Source organism: Rousettus aegyptiacus, unplaced genomic scaffold (genome assembly GCF_014176215.1).
Source record: "Rousettus aegyptiacus isolate mRouAeg1 unplaced genomic scaffold, mRouAeg1.p scaffold_m13_p_10, whole genome shotgun sequence".
Classification (NCBI taxonomy): Eukaryota; Metazoa; Chordata; class Mammalia; order Chiroptera; family Pteropodidae; genus Rousettus; species Rousettus aegyptiacus.
The window spans coordinates 87,834,035-87,857,378 of NW_023416285.1; the positions used below are offsets into that span (position 1 = coordinate 87,834,035).

At 34.1% G+C, this 23,344-nt stretch overlaps 1 protein-coding gene across 1 annotated transcript in view; it reads right to left on the reverse strand.

The window, feature by feature from the left end:
- Positions 1–23,344, reverse strand: part of MALRD1 (MAM and LDL receptor class A domain containing 1) — a 481,557-nt gene that overhangs the window by 115,929 nt on the left and 342,284 nt on the right. The window contains 3 exon segments of the mRNA XM_036226667.1: positions 2,038–2,060; positions 2,062–2,237; positions 21,377–21,521. Coding sequence (XP_036082560.1) covers positions 2,038–2,060; positions 2,062–2,237; positions 21,377–21,521 — 344 coding nt within the window.

Sequence of the window (23,344 nt, forward strand, 5' to 3'; positions counted from 1 at the left end):
ATATTTACTCTTGAAAAAATGGAGGGTTTTTTCCTGAGACAAATGATGACAAAAAGAGTTTAGCTCTACGTACAGAACACTTGGAGGTGGAAAAGGGATTTTGTTACAAAAGGGCTCTATTTTCTATGCAAAGGATAGAAGAATATTGACAGAGTGAAGAAAGTTCAAAGGAGAGGTCGGAGGATGTGAAGATTGTTGTAGAAGGACAGTACCAAGGAACAGGGATGCATGTGTCTAGAATACGTGAAGGCCCAGGCAAGGGAGTACACCAAAACTTCTGGTGTCTCAGTGAACATGACCAGGAGCAGTTTGGAAAATACGAATGGTTATAGTAACTCATCTTTAAAGATTGATAAAGCCATCATGACCGGACATACAATGGATGCTTACATCTATTCTGGAGGGATGGTCTGATAAATAAATGTGTTAATACATGCAAAGTATTTAGCAGAGTACCTGGCACATAATTAGGACCCAAATTTATGTTAAAATGAAAAAACAGGACATAATAGAATTCAAAGTGCTGACTGAGAATAAAATTGAAGCATTAGACCATTAAATCTGGAATTATTAGGAACAAATGATAAAGGAGCTGTTTTATGGGGAAAAAAAGCAGAAAGCATTGAGAACCTAGAATCACATATTTTCTTATTATGTTGGAAAACAGGTGTAGGAGAAGTAATTAAGAAGTAGAGAATATAATGATTAGATGAAATTTTCAGCCCTAAGCTTTCGGAGGGGATGATAAGGTCCAGAATGTAACGATGGAAGTTGGCTAATGAGGAAAGATATTTATGAAGGTGACTGGAATTGAAGAGGTCAGTGTTTTGCACGGGCTGAACCACTGGGAAATTGAGACTGCCCGGGATTTAAGAATCAGAGAAAAACCATAAGAATAAGAACTCAGATGTGTGGCCTTAAAAGGGAGAAACTTTTGAGTAAGGCTTTATGTCGGGAGCCATTCTGAGACATGATGGGAGCCATTATGAGGCACTGAAGAAGTCACGTAGCTGATAGTCATGAAGCAGCTGCTGAGGCTGCTTAAACAATGGTTCTAGAAGCAGGGTGTGGAGTTAAACGTTACTGACCCTGGAGGGGAGGTTTGCCTCCTAAAGAAATCCTCTTAAGATAGTGGAATGTTTTACAGCCCAGAAAAAGATGTTTGTACCCTGAGGGAAGGATGTATAGGAACTTATGTAAATGTCAGCATTCCTATGGTAATGTACTCTGTGCTTTGCTACTGTATCCAAAAACTTATATAAAAGCTGTGCTAAATAAACTCGGGACTGCAGCAGTGACTGTATGCCCTCCCGAGGTGCTTTCCAGTCTTCTTTTTTCTGAGGCTTCACCCCCCCTCTTTTAGGTTTTGTTCAATCTCTGCCGGAGGGCTCTGGCAGCTTTAAGAACAAATTTTTGGAAGAGGCATTAAGTAGCTTGAAAGACAATGACCCTACTATCCAGCGTTAGAATTTTGAAGACTTTCTTAGAGAACAAATAGCCACTTAAATGGAAACATCTTAAGCAGCCGAAATTCAGATTTTAGTGAAGGGGATGATTTCTTAGAACATAAGTCAATGACGGGACTTTTTTTTAATGCAATAGAATAAGAATTCTAGGTTGTAGAGTAGAAACAGGAGAAGGGAAATAGCCCAGGGACAGGCGAAAGCTAATATGGGTGGAAAAGACAGTGCAGAATATGTTAGGTGACCAGAGGGATCTTTACCTTGAGCAGTTATTGCAAACCTTTAGATATAAAGAATGTAGGCAATAAAGCTATATTAATGAAACTATATTCCCACCATGTTTCTTAAAGAACTTAAGTCAAAGTTATTTTGTGGCCTAGACGACATGAACATTTCATGGTAAAGTGTCGTGGGCAGAAAAACTTTTCCTCCTACAACATATACCACTTCATCTTCCATATATGAGCAGGATGAAACCTGGAAAGAAGTGTAATTCCTCAAAAATCCCCAGTTCTTCTACAGTTAGATATTAAAAGCGATTCGTGTACACCCATTTTCTGAAGCAATCACTTACCTCCAGATACACATTCTGGGGGAGGAGATATCGTCAAGGGCAATAAAGATGTCTTCATTTCCACTCAAATCAGCTTCAAAGGCCACCTTGAACAGGCTGTCCTTGGAGAGATGCTCTTGTCCATACATCCACCTGGTTCTTGTATTGCCAATCACCGACCACATCAGGATGTTTAGTCCAGATTCCTTGATGGTGTACACCTAACAATGGGGAAGAAAAGAGAGAAAAAACAACTCTTTATGGTTTGGATGTTAGAAGCATTTTCTATCCACAGCAGTAGAATATTCTCAATGTAAATGGAAACCGCCATTGAATTGTTTTGGCTGGTTTCCATGGTGTTTAAGAAAGGAGAAAGCCTAGAGGGTACTCTAAATTGACTTAAAGTTTTTAGTTTTTTGATGTGTGGGGACTAATCTTAGATCAATACAAGCTGTCAGCTGCTGCAAATTAAAACGTGATTAGCCCTTTCCTTTGATTGCCCATGTAATAAACCCATCGTCTCAAAATCATGGCTTGGTGGTACAGAGGACAAACTTGGAGCTAGACTGTCTGTATTTGAATCCTGATTCTGCTCTTACAGGGATCCAGATTGTTAATGAAAGAATGGAGTCTGGCGATGTGACAGCTCAATATCTTCGAGCATATTTTCTGTATGTACAAAGTGTGGTTATAAAGCGAGTGTATGGATGTTATATTTTCTTTGGTTAATTAAACCTTTGGTTTTGTCATATCAATTTCTGTACACCGAATTGGTCATGGTAAAAAATTGTAACTATTTTAAGCATTTGAGAAGCGGGAGTGGTATACAACTAGAATTTCTCATTGCTAAAGAACATCTATGTTGATTAAGGTCATGTCACTGGAGAAAAATTAAATCCTTATATTAAATGAATATGAAAGTATATAAGTCATTTCGCAAATCAAACTAACGCACAGGAAATATTTTAACATTTTGACAGAAAATCCTTCTGAATTAACTAACATCAATATTCAGGACATTTAAAAATGAAAGTACTAATATATTTAACAAACAAGAAATAGAAATAGAGTTAACTTTGAAAGCAGACACCATGCCAAGTTTTAATTACTTTTTAAACAGTAAAACATTTCAAAATAAAAACTGCCATTTCATTGACTTTTCAGAAAAAGAAATCTGTATTTAAGCAACAATGAAAAAGGTAAAGTTGAAAAGATATTTTTCCTTCATTTTTTTGCACTGGACTTTTACAGTTATCATTTAGCTAGATGCCATATATACACATGGCTTGCAACGTACTTTAACAGTTACTCATATGACTCTTGATTTTACATAAGAAAAATAAGACCCAGAGAAAACATATAGATAGTAATTTTCTTCTATTGCAATAGTCCTTTTGTCCAATAATATTCCCCTTTATTGAAAAATCTTACTTTTCCACTTTTTTATTAGTGTCAAAATTCATCTACAGATAATTTATCTTATAAAAATTTATCCAAAACATACACTATCAGGAGAGGATAATACCACTTATCCTGTTACATTTGATATTGTATTGACATTCCAGAAACAGTACCAAGAACCACTAAGTAAGTCCAACCCAGAAATGAAGCTTATTATCAGTATCCGCCACTAGAGAAAGTCTGAGGTGATGTCAGAAATTAACCTGTTAATGGAAGTTAAATGAAACACCAAAAATAAATCAAGATGATAGTCTAAAGAAAAACAAAAATGACCCAACATTTGGAAACCTAAAAAATGAGACTTTTGACAAATATTTTGGAAAAGTAGATATTTCCTAAGCAAAAATCACTTTTTTATATTGATTTCACAATAAATAAAATGCTGTAAGACTCAACATGAAAGAAATTTTGGTCAGTTGAATGTTTCTGCTCTCACACATAAGCAAAGCTCATCCTAAAAAGTCTTTGGTTACAGGATTTGGTGAATACTTAGTTTTCAAATTCATGCAAAATTTCCCCATTTTTTAAAGAATAAAAATAAAAAGATGTGAAGCTTCCAGTTCAATTTCATAACAAAAGGACTCCACAAAATTGAACTAAATTGAGCTCTTCTGTTCGCAAAAATTCTGGCTTATATAGCAAAGTTTGAAAAGGGAATAGCTTTATTTATTTTGCAATTCCTTTTTCTAGGAAAATCAGTTCAGAAATCCAATTACATACAACTCTTTCTGTATTTTTCCAAGACTGTAGCACAGATGTATTTTATTTACTAATGTATCTATTGTATTGTCTTTACACTTCATTTTCCTCTCTGCTTCCAGGCCTTCTAATCTTCAATTAATCCTACATTCTCTGACCAGATTCCCTTTCCTTCCATTCTCTTTTCACTCTGCTTCTCAAAACCTCATCACGACATCCCCTGACTGTCCCTCCAATCTGCCATCCACTGCACAGCATTAACTCCCCATTATATGTCAACCTCTCTTATACCACTAATTCATCCTACTCCAGTCCAGATTAATTCTGGTTAACTTCACCAACTCACTGCTTAACTCCAATGAAACTCCTTGACAAGTTCATGTGGGGTTTCAGTAGTAACATATATTTATAATACCTCCGATCATTAAACTGAACAACTGCATGTTACGTTGTGTTTCTCCAACCACGACAGTCAATGGAAACATTAGAAAGATCATTAAAGGACTCTTTATAATGCTCGGTTTTATTTACAGTAAGGCTAAAATTATAATATGTATTTCTTGTCTTTTGATAGAAATAAAATTCATGGTCTCTTGAGAGTTCATATGTGTTTCAGTGTGTGTGTGTGATAACTCTCAGCGAAAGATTTATTTAAAAAACCTTTTAAACATCTATTACTCTAAAAAAGAAAAATGGCTAATGTGTTTAAAAATAATTATAATTTCATTTATAATTTTATATTTAACTACACACGTTTTACTGAAAGGCTCATTGATCTTATAATAATTCATCAATAATCACTTATTAGCTAACATAGTTTTCTAAAAATCAACTGCTGGATGAATAATGTGTCTTCTGTTTTGAAATTCTAAATTTCGGTTGAACACATACCAATTAATAAAATAACAGTCAAAATTATATATTATAAAAGAATTGTTTAATTGTGATTTTTATCATAAAACAATATGGATTCAAATACAGATATTATAATAAAGTTCATGTATTACAATAAATGTTGTATTATATTCAAAGATAATATTGTAATCCAAGTAACTAATATAGGGCAGGAGAAACTTAAAGAGAATTTGCTAAATAAAATATAGATAGAATAAAATAACATGCCATCGAAATCGAAACATTATAGTATTATCTAATTAAATTTACGTCAGGTTTCCAAGGAAGCAACTCCTTAGGACTTAATAAGAATAAACATACCATTGAAGGAAAAGATTCAACAACAGATATGAAGAAGTAATGAAAAATATGAGTGCTAATGACTGACTTCCAGCAAAGTATGGATGTTAGAGAACTGCTGCTTCAACAATGTCCATGTCTCTAGGTTGTCCAGGTAAAGAACTGAAAAAACTTGATTAGTAGCTTTTCCCGTAGCTAGTCAGGATCTCCGGGTGCCTGCAACATTGAAAACAGGTCACTGGTGCTACTTAGAGTCCCTGAATGGACATTTCTGGGTATCAGAAATGCTTCAGCCATTTCCTTATGTATTTAGCTCATTAAAATTAGTACATGTAATGCATCTGTAAGAAGAAACCTTGGCTTTACTTGGCCCTCAGTTGCTCTCTGTTGTTCTGCTAGGTATTTGCTCTATAACCACCACGGACAGGAAAAATCAATGAACTGAGTTATGCTGAATTCTCAGCAGTATACAATTTCTCATAGTTCCACTTGAAAACACATAATTTTATAAAAGAAAAAAAGAAAAAAAAATCCAAAGTAATGGAAAGGGAAATTTCCCTCATAAAGAAGAGATTATAGTCTTTAAACTCATTTAATAAAGAATAAACATAACAATAATATTAACCCATATTAATGAACATTTAGCACATTCACGTATATTGTATGAACCTTACTATATGTGTGGATGTAGGGTAAGATTATTAACTGCCATCTACAGATCTAGAATTAGAAATGTAGAGAGAGATGAAACAATTCATTACATCATAGAACATAGACTACCAGTGCCTGGTCCAGCATGGAAGGAACTTGGAAATCATTGTTTTGGCCCTCACAGCAAGAAAAAAGCTGAACGAACTGCAAATCATCAACTTTTCTTAAACCCATCAGACAACTGAGGTCACAGAGCAATCATAACCACCAATGTCCTCCAAACTGGAGAGAGAGATAAGTGGACACTGAGAATCACAACTCCTCTGAGCAAAAGCCTAGGGACATAAACGCCTGTGACAACCAGTAGTCGGGTAGGAAAAGCTGAATGAACTATGACTGATGAACTGCTGGAGGCTCACTGTGGACAAGTTTGAAAGTTAAACTTTCATGGGAGAATCCCATACTTATTGTGAGTTTGATCTCTAAGAGTACTACCAGGTTCTCGCCTTGAAAAACAGAGAAAACTCCCCTCAAATTTTTGGCAAGAGGAAGGGGAAAGTAAACATTTTGAAATATATCTAGAACGTTCTGTTCTTATCAACTTGTCCTCAAGGCAAACTATTTAGAGTCTAATTTACTGGGGTTTACCAGAGCCTAACGAATTGGTGGAAAGAAAATACTCAACTCTAGCTCCTAGTAATTTTCCACTGGGGAAAGGAAATAAGCAAATAAGAACTACATTAGACTTCTTGTCATAAACCATGCAAACAAGAAGGCTGAAAGAAAAAAAAACCCCTCCAACCTAGAATTCTGTATCTGATAAACATCAAAATAAGGAGAAATAAAGATCTTCTCAGACAAACAAGAAGTTGGGAAAGTTTTTTGCTTAGTAGATCTACTTTGCAAGTAAAGTTAAAAGAAGTTCTTCAGAGAGAAGGAAAATGATAATGATTAGAAAAATCAGACCTACTTAAAGAAAAGACAAGTGTTAGAGAAGAAATAAAGATTAAAAAAAACACTTTTATTTTTATTATAATTAATTAATCTAATAAATAACAGTTTGTTAAAAATAATAGCAAGAAGGTATTCAGTGATTTTAATTTTTGGGTAAGTAAAATGAATGGCAGCATGCTGTAAGAGATGGGAGGGAGGAATTGAGAATACTGTGTTATAGGAACTTGAACTACCCTTGAAGTGGTATAGTGTTATTTGAAAATAGATTTGGATTATTTATAAATGCATATTGCAAATTCATGAGCCAACAATAAAGATTTAAAAAATATGTTAAGATATGCTAAGAGATATGTTAAGAGAGGAGAAAAAGGGAAATCGTATGAAATGCTCAATTAAAACAAAAAAGGCAAAATAGAGTAGGAACAAAAAAAAGAGAGAAAGAACAAAGTCATTAATTATAAAATAATAACAAATATGCTATATATTAATCCAACTATCAATAATCACTTTAAATGTCAATTTTCTAAAAGACAGATATTTTGAGTGGATTAAAAATCAGACACAACTATATATTATCTGTAAGAAACCTAACTTAATATAGAGACACATTAAAAGTAAAGAGATGGAGAAAGATATGCCTTGTTAATATTAATGAAAAGAAAGTTGGAAAATTTTCTTAATTTTAAGTAAAGCAGACTTCAGAGAAAGCAAAATTATCAGGGACAATATTATTTGAGAAAATGGTCAATTCTCTAAGACAACATAACAATCTTGAATGTGTGTGCATCTAACAACATCAAATGAGGCAAAAACTGGTAGAATTGTAAGGAAAAAAATAGAAAAAATCTGCTCTTATAGTTGGAGCCGTCAACATTTCTCTATCAGTAATTTACAGATCAGGAGGCGACAAATTAGGGCATAGTTGAACTTCATAGTATCAATCACCTGGATCTAATTTACATTTATAGAATATTTCATCCGGCAATATATCTATTATTCTCAAACGCATAGGGAACACTCAACAAGATGGATGACATTCTGGGCTATAAAATACACTATAACAAATTAAAAATATAGAAATAGAAATCATACAAGATATGCTTTCAGATAACAATGTAATTTAACTAAAAAGCAACAGGAAGGTAGCTAGAAAACCCCAAATTACTTGGAGATTATACAACATATTTCTCAATAACACACAGGTTAGGGAAGTCACAAGAAAAACTAAAACTCCTGAAAATTAAACCAAAATGAGAATATGGCTAATCAAAATTTGTGGGATGCAGGGAATCAGTGCTTACAAGATTTTGAAGAATTAAATACATATAGTAAAAAGTAAGAAAGTTTAAAATCAATAGTCTAAGTGGTTCTTTGAAAAGAGTAATAATATTGCTAAACTTCCAGTTAGGTCACCTAAGGAAAAAGAGAGAAAACACAAACTTAACATTGTAAATGAAAGATGGAAGATCAATACTGGTCTTCCGAAAGGAAAATAAGGGTCACATTAATGACTCCAGGTTCACAAATTTGATAATGTAGATGAAACTGACCAATTTCTTGGAAGTCACATGCACCAAAGCTCAGACAAAGAGAAATAGATAATCTGGGTAGGCCTATAACTATTGATGAAATGAATCAATTATTAATAACCTTCCAAAACAGAAAGCACCAGACCCAGATGAATTCACTAGTGAATTCTAGCAAACATTTATGGAAGAAATTTTACAAATTCTCTATAAAATAGAGAATATCCATAAAATAGAAGCAGAGAGAACCTTTAAAATTCATTCTGTGAGGTCAGCTTTGCCCTGACGTCGTAACCAAAGATATTACATTCCTACAACCACCAAGTGGGATTTACCAACACTAGGTTGGTAAACATTGGAAAATTGACTAATCATATCAGTAGGATCTGGAAGAAAAGTAATATAATTAGACAGATACAGTAAAAAACATGTGACAAAACCAAAATTCATTCAGGGTAACTACTCTTTAGAAACTGGAAGCAGGAAGAGAGCTTCCTCAATTTGATAAAGAACATCTACAAAAGACCTACAGTTAACCTCATTGTTGTGGTGAGAGACTAGATACTTTCCTGCTAAGATCAGGAAATAGCAAGGATGTCTGATCTCACTGCTTCTATTCAACATTGCCCTGGAAATCCTGGCTAATGCAATCCTTTTTTAAAAAAGAAAATAAAAGATATACTGATTGTGAAGAAATAAAAATGCCTTTGTTTGCAAGTGACATGTTTATCTATGTAGAAATCCAAAGAATCAATAAAAAAAAAAAACCTCCTAAAACTAATAAGCAATTTATAACAAAGTTGCAGGACACAAGGTTAATATACAAATGTCAATTATTTTCTCATGTTCTAATAATGAATAATTGGATATGAAATTTAAAATGCAGTACAATTTGTACTACCACAGGAAAAAAAATATATGTATAAATATAAACTATACGATCTATATAATAGATCTGATATGTCTGTTATTAGGTTTAAATTAATACATATAAAGTAAGTACCAAACTAAATACATGCCCTTTTAATTATTCACGAGTTTGCTATTACAGATCAAACATCATCTATTCTAAAAACAGAGTTATTTTAGTAGGATGAGTCATGTCAATGAGTATGTAAATTGGGTGATTTCACCATGAAGAGCTGATAGTCTTTTGTGGGATTTAAAAAATAATTTCAGGGTGCCATTTCCAGTGTTTTACAGGTTTTTTTGTTTGTTTGATATTTGTTCTTTTGGGTTTTTTTGTTTGTTTGTTTGTTTTTAAATAAAAGCATTGTTAGCATCCTTGTAAATGTGGGGAATGAGAACCAGGGAGCTTCAGAAATTTTCTAAGTTTCTGGTCATTGGTAACTTAGAAAGCTGGGTCTAGGACAAAGGTTTCCTGTATTTCAGTCGATTGCCTTTCCTGAACATCACTCAGTTTGCAGTAAACACCACTATCTGTATCAGAGGAAGAAGAGCTGAGAATGATTTCAGCTTCTATGCACGTGGAAATTGAAAATGGCTGATTTGTATTTAGCTCTACAACATTAACCTCACATTCTTTGAAAGAGGCAGACTATTTAGAGGTAATCAGAAATAAAGCATAACCAAGTGTTTCTTAGTAGCTGAATGACCTGTGTAGCATTCAGTGTTAGCCTGATACATTTTTTTTTCTCCTGAAAAATAATATCACTGTACAGATTACCTTCAAAATGCCTTCAAAACACCTTCTCTCAAGATGAAAAAAAAAAATTAGACTGAAAATGGCAACTAGAAAAATAATGGAATAGTGAGTTGATTTACTTTTCTTTTAGTGTGCTCTTCAAAATTGTAATTATTTGAAAAAATTGATTTCTGATTCTGATGACTAACTAAAAACATATGCTTACCTATACTCTTCAAAAATGTTCTATTGCAAAGACAAGAAAAATACTGAACTAAATCCACAGAAGCACTGGAAAATCAGCAACATAGCTACCAACGTACAAAAATAGTAAGAACTTTCTGGACATTTTACACCAAATGGAACCTGTTTCATGGAAAAACATAAAACTGAGGAACTTCAAACACCTATAGGTGAAAAAAAGACCAACCAAAAAAAAAAAAAGTGACTTTTCCTGGCAGAATTCTGAAAAAACCTACAGATGGACTATGAAGAAGGACTATGCATGTGTCACTAGCTGGTAATTCATCAAAGAACTCCATTAAGAGTCAGGCTAATTCCTCGTGTTAGGAGATGCTGATCTGAGCATTCACACCTAGGACACACGGGGTGGGTAAACATTGCTGATGTGGGAGATCTGACGCATGAGTTTCCACAACTGGGCACTGAGACCAGAGGTGGGAATTAGTATCCCTTATGACTGCTGCAAACTACTCGTACCTCCCTCAACAGATACCCAAGGGCCATTGCATCACAAATGCAAGCCCCCTGGAAAACGCAATTCTTCCTTCACCCCAGAGAAACATAAACCAGAGATCTTGATTCAGAATGCATATGCAGGGTTAGAAGTCCTTACTTGGTCAGAAGCAATAAAATATATACAGTAATATTCAATTTAGACTCATCCATATATATAGCAATAGACGCGGTTGAGAAAAATTCTGAGAGTCGTTAAATTGAACAGAATACTAGTAAGAATACCTTGAGGAAGACTGCTAATAGAAGAAATGGGAAAATAAATCAATAAAGATAATTAATTGAGAGATGTGGGTGTCCATTACATCTATAAAACAGAACAAGATACCATGAAAAAGAAGCATTCGGAGTTCTTGGAAATTTACAACATGATTGCTAAAATAAAACCCCAGAGGTGAAATGAATAGCAGAATCCGTACAGATCAAATTCCAAAAAGTGAACTAGAAAACTGAATGAAGCTATCAGACTATTGTGCCAGAGGACCAAGAGATGAAAACTTTGAGAATATATGTTAGGGGGTAGCAAACATAGATCCAGAACTTCCAACATCTAATAGATTTTATAGAAAGAGATAAATAAATTACAGATGGAAATCTCCTGGGGGTGAAAAATGATGAGAGCCCATCAAATTTCCAGGGGAATTTATGAACTCCAGGGATCAATAAATATTTCCCCACTTCCTGAGAGAAAAATAGGATATGTAAAAGTCCTGGAGGAGAAATCATCAGACAGAGAACTGTCTTCTACAGGGCAGGCAGCAATGAATATTAGAATGCAATGCAACAATGCCTTCAATAACTTAAGAAAAAAATAATTCTGAACCTATAAGTTTATACCCAACCAAATATCTTTCCAATATGGGTACATGATATGTTTTCTTCCAACAATTAGGAACTCAGAAGGCTTATCAACTACATATCTGCTGTTTCTGAAATGTGTGTAAACAAAAGATGTTATTATGGGCTGCATGTGCTTGTCCCAGAGTTCACATGTTGAACTCTAAAATCCAGTACTTTAAAATGTGACTATATTTGGAGACATGGCCTACGCAGAGGTGATTAAGATGAGGCCATTAAGGTGGGCCTTAATGTAATCTTGCTGGTGTACTCATAAGAAGAAGAAATTTGACACAGGAAGAGACATACCAGAGATGACTATACAGGGGAAAAAAACTCATGAGGCCCTGGTGAGACGGCTAGCATCTACAAGCCAAGGAGAGAGAACTCAGAAGAAATCGAACCTATTGACAACTCGATCTTGGACCAGTAGTATCCAGAACTATGAGTTACCCAGTTGTTTAAGCTACCCAGTGTTTTGTGATAGCAACCATAGCAAATTAATATACATACCAATCACAAAGATTCAGCATAGTGAATTGCATGGGAATCAATAAAGTGTAGTGAGCAAAGATAACTGTTAAAGTTTTACTTGGTAATCACATACTGGCGAGGCATTGTAAAGAATGTGATTGCCAAGAGAGTAGATGAATTATTAATACCTTGAATCTTATGTTCTGGCCAATTTTAATCAGTCATAGAGCTGTTTGGGAGGATCAGCCAGGTCAATAAAATCTTGCCAGAGGTTTTCATTTATTTGAGGAGTGGTTAAATTAATTTTCAATGATAATGGATAAATATTTTAAATGGATTTACTAAAAACTAAGTGTCCACTTCAGAAAAAAAGACAAAGCCATTAAAATTTATAAATACTGGAAATAAACACAAATAAAGTATATATAATCAACCCAACTAAAGACAAAGGTAAAGAAAAAAGTAATGAAATAAGAAAAAAGACAAATAGAAAACACACCAAAAAATAGGTCTCCGTCACGATGAAACTAATTACAATCCTGAATTGATTTATAAAAAAAAAAATAGGTCAGATTACAGGAAAAAAAATAACCCAGCCATATGCTGTTTATAATTGACATAATTAAAGCCATGTATTGTGGAAGATTAAAAATAAAGGGATGGGTGAGATACTAAGGATATTATTTCAAAAATGGTAAGAACATCCATGTCATTAACAGACAAAAGAAGATTTCAGGAAAAGTTGGCTCTCTAACATCTCAAAGCAAATTCAATGAGTTCATTCACATGCTACAGGGAAAGTATAAAGAGGGACGCTTAATATGAATAAAAGTTGTAATTCTTCAAGAGGTGTAATTGTCTTGAATCTTTAGGCATTCAATAAAATGGCTTTGAACTCTAAAGGGCCAAGACTGATAAAAACAAAAAGACAAACAGATTTTTTTATAATTATACTGGAGGAAATTAAAATGCCTTTTACCTAAATTGACAAATTAAGTAGATAGCAGTGATAAGGACGTTGGAGATTATGATTTATTTCTGTTTCTATCTTTGCATCTCTCTATGCATCTCTCTTTTTATCCAACTGAGAAGCAATCATTCTTTCATCCATCTGTAGAAAATTTACGAATGCATATATGAATTTAATGTATGATAATGACAGCGTGTCAAATCAACAGGGGGAGGACATAGTACTGAATTAATGGTTCTGGAATGACTGGCTTGCTATTTGGAAAAAAAAATCATGAACTTCTAACCTTTTATCATACATATACAAAATAAAATACAAGGGGATTAATTAGTTTAATCTAGAAATCAAAATTGTGTAAAACTAAAATCGGTAAGAATATTTTGTTATTTTACGGCAGAAAAGTACTTTTTAAACAAAGCATTAAAGCCAGGATCTACAAGAAAAGTAGATGAACAGATTTCGTAAAATAAAAATATAAAAGAAAAGGTGCTTTAACGGAATATGGTAAAAATTTTTGTGAGAATTCATATTAGCTTGTGACCCAGACTTCTAAGCAAATGATTTTTGGTTCTTTTTCAAGGTGACTTTGCACCTAGTCCGTTAGTATTCAGGTGTAAAAAATATCTTCTTTTGCAAATTCCCATGTCTGTGTCTTAAAACTGGGCCATGATTTCTAATTTTTAGCAGCGTAACTCTTCAACTCGAGGTCACTTCTTTTTCTGCTTTCATTATATTGTAAAAGAAAGCCTAGTTTGAAGGTCAAATTAGATGAGCTCCTTCTCTTGAGTGTCGGTCTTTGCATTTTGTGCGATTCCTTCCCATCCTTCCTAATTTATAATTTCACAGCAAGTTATGGCAGTAGTTCTCAGATCCTAAGGTTTGTTCTTCTAATCTACTCCCCAAAAAGGAAGAAATCACTAAAAAATAGCTTGGCTCGTTTTAACTATTGTTGTGGTAGATCACTTGGGTCACAACTTACAAACGCTTGCAATGCACCAGCGTGTGGCATGTTGAGAACTACTGCTCCAGCACGTGGCTTTCTATATTTCTGCTTAAAATATATAAAATGCTTCATTTAGATTTTGAAAGTCTGTGTCGAGGGCAGAAATCTACTAAGTAGAAAATAAGAGACTCTTACACGTCTCTCTACCCTGTATGCCCGGGGTATCGCATATCTTATTGTTATCTCTTTAAATGTGAGCTACTACTATCCTCAAAAGCTGCCCTTCATAAGCAATGTGCCACTGCTTGTGGGAAAAAAAAATGATCGTGAAGTTCAGTACAAACATGAAAGAACTGGTTAGCCTGAAACGTCAGTTAAAATGTATATTTAAAAAGAATAAAATTATAGATAGAACGCTGATAGTGCCTCTCAACAATTTTCGTCACATAACATCATAAAAATGCATTTTAAAATTAAGCATTCATAACACAAAGAAGGAATAAAACAAAATAATCTGATGTGTAAATTGTTTTAAGGATATGCCATGTAAACTAGTACCTATTTAATTTTTAATATATATTTTTATAAATGTAAAATAAATATTTTGAATATTTTTTCCTTTTGAAAGTTCACATTTTTTTTTCCTCATTTTTCTTTTTATTTGACAAATGTCTGGAAGAATTTATGCTACACAAGTGATGATCACAAAATGGGCTGGGCCCTTGTCTGTGTGGGGACATCTCATGGTAATAACCAGAGTTTGTCAAGCAATGTGTTAACACAAGTTATCGTTCTGTAAGTTATTTCTTCACTGCACCAAATGGTAACACGCTGGCCTGATTAAGTGAATAGAAACCGAAAATTCATTTCCTCTATTACTAGGAACTGCTTATATACCATATTTCATTAATTCATTATTCCATTATTCACCATTATCATATGATTATATATGGATGGTGAGGGTAGGTGTATCAAATGTCCTTTCTAGGATATCTCAAAGTCCCTGGCCATCGCTGCTGCTGCAGTATGCCTCTGTGCCATGCCCCAGAGGGCCCATGGCCATTTTGCATTTAAGAAACAAGGCTGAAATGGGGTGAGACTCTTTTCCTTCTCTCCCAAACTTTTTATTCTGAAGTTCAGGGGTTAGAGAGCATCACCAGAAATAAATAGAATTTCTTCCTCCATTAGCTTACCGGGGGCGACGCCTGAAAGGTCCGACTATTCTATCTGTAGCTAGTAATGAACTTGAGATGATTCTAAAACTGACAAAGAGCATGTGGTCTTGGTGGCTCTTATCCTTGAACTCCTCTTTCAGCTGTCAATTGTTAAAAGATTGGATAAAAAAGATCTGGTACATATATACATTGGAGTATTACTCAGCCACAAGGAAAGATAAAATACTGCTATTTATGACAACATGGATGGATCTTGAGATTACCTTGCTAAATGATGTAAGTCAGACAGAAAAAGTTGAAAACAATATTTCGTTCATATGTAGGCTATAAAACTGAAAGCAACAAACAAACATGACAAACGAAAGAGCCTCATGGACACGGACAGATTAGTGGTTACCAGAGGGAAGTGGGGAGGGGAGAGGTAGATGGAGGTAAGGAGGTCAAATATTTGGTGACAGAAAAAAACTTAACTTTGGGTGGTAAACACACAATGCAATATACATATACTGTGTTGTTGAATTGTATACTTGAAACTTATTTGATTTTATTAACCAATGTCACCCAAATAATCTTAATAAAATAAAAGCAACAGAATGAAAGGATTAAATGGCATGTCACATGTACAAGTAGAACAAATACCTATAGCATTATCTCCCATAACCACCTCACACACGGCACATTGAAGACATATTTCATTATTTAAATTACCATTACGTCTATTTTTTTGTAAAATTTGCAACTGAAACTAAATTGATACTGATAACTACCACATGTAGAACATAAAATGCCCAAAGTGCCTTTTAAAGAACTTGATTTCAATAACTATTGGTAGAAAATATGAGACAAGTTTGAATAATAACAATAAAGAAAATAAAATATGCCATATAAATATTCACCTAGTTCTGAGAGGCCGTAAAGCACAGACTGGATTCAGCAGCTCTGGGGACACCAGGCCTGCCACCCAGAGCTCCATGACTTTGGACAAGTTTCTGAAGCTTTCTCTATTTCATTTTTCTAATCTGTTAAAATGTAGATAATGACAGTACTGGCCTCATTGGACAGTGTGAAGATTAGACCAATCAATATATGTAGAAAACATCTGATAGGGCATGGCATATTGTGACCATCTGATACCATTATCAGCTGTTTCCTTCTCTGTTCTTACTATCTTCCTAAATATAACACTACAACAAAACAAAACAAAATTCACAAGCGGTGGGCCACAACAGTAATGCCTTCTTGAATGGAATAATTACATGCTAAATTCCATAGGTTTTAGCAGAAATTATTTAGGTCTAAAAATCCCTAACACTAAGAAAGAGACCATTTCAATATGGCCGGCTAGCTGTTCTAAAATATGAACAGTAAGCTTCTAGAAACCTATTCAGGTATACGAATGTATCTGTTATCATTGAAGAAAGTTTTAGGAAGTCAGTGATTTCTTATTCCCTGAGCAATTAGCTATTTCTATAAATTACAAAAAAAAGTTACAAAAGTGTTAGTGATTTATTAAACTTACCTATCTTCCTTTTTGTAGCTTTAGAAAAAATGACTCTGGAGTAATAAAAGGATATTAGTCATTTTTAGAGAAATGCTCTTGTGTCAAATATGATCTCTTTTCGTAATCATTAAAAAAATGCACATTAGTTAGCATTAAATATTAAAACAAGCCAAACTCCTAGAACTAATCTCATGGAAAATTAATTTGGTTTATTTAGGGCTCAAAAAGTAACTAGTACCATTTTAAGGAATGCTTTAAATTTTATATGTTGGTAGATAATTGAAAGACAGAAGCTAACCTAGAAAATAAAGTATGTATTAGCATTGTTCCATAATTTCCTGAGCCTTTGACTCAAAGGATACTGATGTCTGTGTGAATATTATTCTGAATATTATTCATTTGCCATCAGGCTTCCCAGTTCCTATAAAACACATGCCTTCTTTATGCAATGCTCTACTTTGCAGGTTGGGATAAATATGAGTCGTTTGGCTTTTTATCCTAAAGAGTAATAAAAAGATCATAATCAAAGTTCTCTTTGATCTCACCAACTGTATCAATCTTGACTGTGTTAGCTTACATGATGCCCTTCATTAATATACTAATGAAATTAAAGCATGCTTGATTTAGATGTCAGTGAAGATCTAAGTCTTGCTCATTGTTTATAGAAATCGCTTTCCAGTTGATCCTTATACTCCCCTTTAACCCGAGCCGTATCTTCTCAGCTCCGGATTCCTGGGGCTCATCTTCCAACCTGTCTTCCTGTTTCGGGTCCACTTCTGGCCTCCTCCTACCCATCAGTTTTCAACCCTTTGCATCACAGCAGGGAGAAAAAACTTTTAAATTTTCAAATGAAGTTATATGGTTCCACAATTTAATACTCTCTGCTATGGATTGAATATTTGTGTGCTCTCACACTTCATATGTTGAAACATTAATAATACCCAAGGTTTTGGTTTTCCGAGGTGGAGCTTCAGAAGGTCATGAGGGTGAAGCCCCTGTGAATGGGATTAGTGTCCTTATGAGACACGAGGAAGATGATTTTCTGCCAGGTGAGCACACAATGAGATGGCAGCCACCTACAAACCAGGAAGGGGGTCAATGCCAGAAACTGAAAGGACAGGTACCCTGATCATGGACTTATCAGTCTCCAGAGCGACGGGAAATAAATTTCTGCTGTTTAAGCTACCTAGTCCATGGCAATTTGTTATAGCAGCCCAAATTGACTAAGACACTCTCCAATGACTTCCTGTGGTTCTTAGAACAAATCTAATCTCCTTATCATCCCTATAAACCCTACATGAGGTGACCTCTGCCTATCTATCTGATCTTCTCTCTTTTTCTCTCTCTTGCTTATTTTGTTCTGGCTATACTGGCCCTCAAATTCCTTCCACCTTTGAGCTTTTTCATTTGCTAGAATGTTCTTACTCCACACACACACACACACACACACGTACTGATATATATGTACTGACATATCTATAGGTATCAATATCTATGTATAGATATTGATATATATTTACATAGATTAATATATATATACACAAATTAATATACTCAAAATTAGATATATATTATAAATGGCATTCTATAATACACATTTCTTAATATCTGCTTTAGTTATTAATGAATCATAAGCATCTTTGTCACTAATCATTCATTTACGGAATTAATTTTTCCACAGTGTTTCACAGTAAGAGTGAATATACATTTCACCAATATTAGGATATTTGACATTCAGATGGTTTCAAACATTTACTATGATAAACAATAGTGAGATTAAAAACCTTATAATATTCATATCTATCTTTATAATGTTCATATGTATCTTTATTTCCTTATATTTCTAGTTGTAAAATGTTTTGGTTAATAATATAAAAATTATAAAGAATTTAATTGTCAAAATGCTCTTCCTAATTGATTGCAATGTATAAGAATATCTCTTATTCCACATTCATAGTGACTAGTGGATATTACTGTTCTTTTTATCCTTTCAAAATCTCTTTTTCATATTAGAAATAAGAGGTTCTTCATCACAATTCTGGATATTATTTAAACTTTGTATCTCAAGTTCTTGAGAAAATACATGTACCAATATAAGTCATCAGATCTCTTATAAGGAATAATCTGTCGACCAAACTTCCCCATGTCATAACTACAGACAATTTTTTTAAATGCAACACATTAGTTGAAAACCCTTGCCCTAGAAAGTGTAGTAAAATATGGCACTGTCATTCACAAAGTAGAAATTATAAGAAAAAAGTTGCATGTGAAAGAAGCCTTAATAGAGGAAAGAAAGAATGTGTTCCTGCTTCATTAGTTCATTCACATGTAAACATATTGCACATTCAGGAAGCTTTTTGGTTTGGGAATAACCTAAGCTTTTCCAGAGCAAGAGAAAGTATCTGTGATCCATCAGTGACAGGAAACATTATGAAAAGAGTTGATTGTGGGCTTCTGTAAACCTGAAGTTAGGACTTTTTCAGTAGCAAGACACACAAAGAGAATTTTACTGGCTCAGGCAAAGCAGGATCCAGGATTTAAACAGAGGAGGTACCATTCTGTCTCTTCTTCTTCCTTTACTTCTGAATCCCTCTGTGCATTAGCTTCTTTCTCAGACAATCTCTCTCCCCATGCTGGGAAAGACAGCCCCCAACCATTGCAAATTAATCTACATCTTTATGACGTGTAATACAGAAGAAAGAGAAATCCTCCCATAATCTGCATCAAACACTGGAGAATACTATGAATGGCTAGGGTCACCTCTGAAGGTGGGACAAGAGAACCACGGTGGCAGTCAAACCTCCCAAGACAATTTGGAGTTAGAAAGGGCAATTCCTCTAGGAAATATTGATATCAGGCTGACGACTAATTCCCCTCCACTATTCTTTCCAGTAGACCACTCTTAAGACCGCCAGGTATGTAAAAGCATCACTACACTTAACTGCTGCCCTCTAATTAGAAAAACCAGTAATCACTGAAGAAAGCAAGATATCAGAAATCAAGACTTGAGGCCAACATTTCCACTGCAAAGGTTCACAGAAATGGTAAAAGCAGCCGTGGGCTGTTTAACTTGGGGAAATAACGTAGCTGACTCTTGTGGTTAGGATTTAATATTCAAGTTTTGGGGAACAAAAACTTTTGGTCTATAGCACTGACTGATGGTTGATGAACAGCTTAATGGAAGAAGCAACTTTTTGTTAGAAAGGGACTAAAATCTGCTTGTATTCTGTTTTGAAATGTCTGTCGGCCTTTCCCTATGTATTTGCTTCCAGGAGTAACAAAAACCATTGACCAGTGTTTTCTTAACTTGTAGCAATCTATGTTTAAAAACTTCAGTAAAAATAATGTATTGTGGTTATAAATTACCCTGGACAATATTTAGCATTAGCAATAAGCTAATCTACTGAACAGTCAGTCACATATTGTATGTGAAAGCAATGAAAAAAATCCAAAATTTACACACGATCTGCATTTACTTACATATATCTAGACCATTAAAGTGAATCTCTTTCTTTGTTGGTTTTACTGACTTCTCTTTGGGAAAACAGACATTCACGTAGGATCAGTACGAATTCTTCACTTTCCTGGCATGTTTATGTTTTTACTTGATAAGAGCTCTCTTTTTCTATCAATGGCGAGACTGATAAGGCCTTTTTCCTTTTTCTCCTTTCCCTTTTTGCCTTAGACTTTGGGGAACTGCATAAAACCAGAGAAACCAAAGCTGGGAAAGAGACTAGGTTTTTGAAATTGGATTTTTTGCTAGTCTCTGTTTCTTTATTGTAAATTTGGGGAAAAAATATGCTACCTTATCAGGTGAATGCGAGAATAAAAATGAATAACACATGTAAAGCTTATAATACACAGCCTGAAAGACAGGAATTACTTAATAATAACTGTTATTAACAGGGGGCAATGTTTGAGTTAAAGACAAAAATTCCAATTGGATTTATTCCAATAAAAAGAGATTGTACAATTTTAAGACAATAACGCTGGTTGTTGTGTGCCGATATATAGCCTTTTAATTAGAAATCGAGACTTCAAAATTGTTTCATGAAAACGGAAAAGCTCATTGATCTTTTACACATGAGAAGTATAAATGCAACACTTTGTTATCTAAACGACATTTGTGTTGATGCAGAGTCTTGATTTAAATTAGATAAAAATGGAGCAGGCATGTTGTTTTTAGTGTGAGCTGATACATATTTAAAGTTTTAAATTTGCTTTGCCTTTACTCTGGGGAAGAAAATTCTCTTCATCATTATCTCTCTTATCACTTTTCTTCATTGTCCCTAATCTACATTGTTATTAAAAGATACATGTAGAATTCTTACATCTCTAGATAATCTTGTAAATAGCATGTGCCATAACTGAGTTCAGGAGGCAGCCACGAATGAATAAATCTTGAACGAAATTAAGATGAATGACGGCACTGATTGTCAAGTTCCCATTGCCCCAGAAAAAAATGAGAAATTAATGAAATCAGCGTTAATCAGGTGTTATGTTACCCAAAATAATGTTTAAGCACATGCTATGAATATTTTAGTGAAACACAGATCTCTGTCTTCCTTTTGTACCTTTAATACTGCCATAAGACTGGGATCAATCATGCAGAAGCAGAATCTGACAGGACACATTCTGAGGCTTGCCCGGAAGTATTGGGAAGTAGTGATTCTCCCAGGGTAGCCTTCTTTGGGGCTAGATGGAAGTGCCGGCAAATACCTTGAAATATATTAATAAATTAGTATGATTTTTTTGAGGAAAATGATGTTTTGTAGTATAATGCAGCATATATTTAAACGATGCACAAATTTCATTCTTTCTTCAAACACACACACAATTAAACACAATCCATTTACATTTTGTGAGTTATATACCAATAACATTTAATTCTTTGAACAACAACAAAAAAGCATCTCCAAGATCATGTGATTCAAAATATTCACCTGGAGATGTGACTTCTGCAAAATGTGCTAAAAAATTTTTTTGGCATTGATTCTGAAGGTGGATTCCTTTTCTCCCAATTTGCTCAAACTCGTCTGTCAGTTTCAGGTCAATAAAATATTTTGTATGCAGCATATAGAGCCAGTATTGCGGGCTAATTGATATTGATTCTCACATTGACCACAGTAGTAGTGAGTGGAGATAACTACAATATAATTCTCAAAGTCACTACATTATTTTTTTTTCTGAGTAATAAACAACTTCCATTCTTCCCCACTATATTAATATGTGAAAGATCTCTCCATTTAAACATGACTGGATTTTTTTTTTTTTTTTTTTTTTTTTGCACACATGGTCAAAAGTCATTATAGGTTCTATTTCCTTCATAGTTTTGACTTGGGGAGTATATATACATAGACACATATATACACATACATATACGAACACTTTCTTAGGTTAAATACTTATTTGTAGTTCTAAATTGAGGCTATTAAAATATGTTCTATTAAAAGTATTTTTTAGTATTGTTACTGAGATATATGCTTTTAACTCATTAATGGTGAATTAATAGTACAAGAGGCTTCTTTTATGAAGTTTGCCCTTTTTGACAGTAATTTTTAAATTAATTTGTGTGACACCGGTTAATAACATCATGTTAATTTCGGCTGCACTATTCTGTAATACATCATCTGTATATTCCGCGGTGTGCTCACCGCCCAAAGTCTAGTCTTTGTCACCAGGTATCTGACCCCCTTCACCCTCTTCACCCTCCCCACGCCCCTCCCCGCCCCCACTCTGGTAACCACCATACTGTTGTCTGTGTCTATGAGTCTGTTGTTTTGTTTCTTCATTTGTTGCTTTTTCTTATGCAGACCTTGTATTTACTTACTTAGATTTATATGGATTTCTCTTTTTTTTTTTTGGTGCTAATGTAAATGTTACAATGTTTTAAATTTCAAATTCCAATTGTTCATTGCCAGTATATAACAAAGCGACTGACTTCTGTGTTTTAACCTTGCATCCTGCTACATTGCTATAATTGCTTAGTAGTTCCAAGAGTTTTTTGTTGCATCACTGAGGATTTCTATATAGATGATTATGTCATTTGCAAAATATACAATTTTATTTCTTCTTTTCCAATCTGTAAGTCCTTAATTTTCCTCACTTGTCTTATTGCATTGGCTGAAACTTCCAGGATGATGCTGAATAGGAGTGAGGAGAGAAGGATCCTTGTCTTGTTCCCGGCAGGATAGCTCCTGGTTCCTCCCCATTAAGTTTGATTTAGCTGTACGTTTCCTATAGATATTTTTTTCCCCAGATTTTTTGAGTTATAATTGATAGATAAAATAATAATATATTTATGGCATATGTGATGATTTGACATACATATACATTGTGAAAGGATTCCTACAACTGAGTTAATTATAAAGAATTGGCAAAATCGCTTTTTAAATATTTGGAAGAATTTGTCAATGAACCCATTTAGGCTCAGTGTTCTTTTTTTTTTTTTTTTTTTTTTTTTGCTTTGGAAGGTTTTCAATGTTTTATTCAATTTCAGATTATCTATTTCTTGTGTGAGTTTTGTTAGATAGTATCTTTAA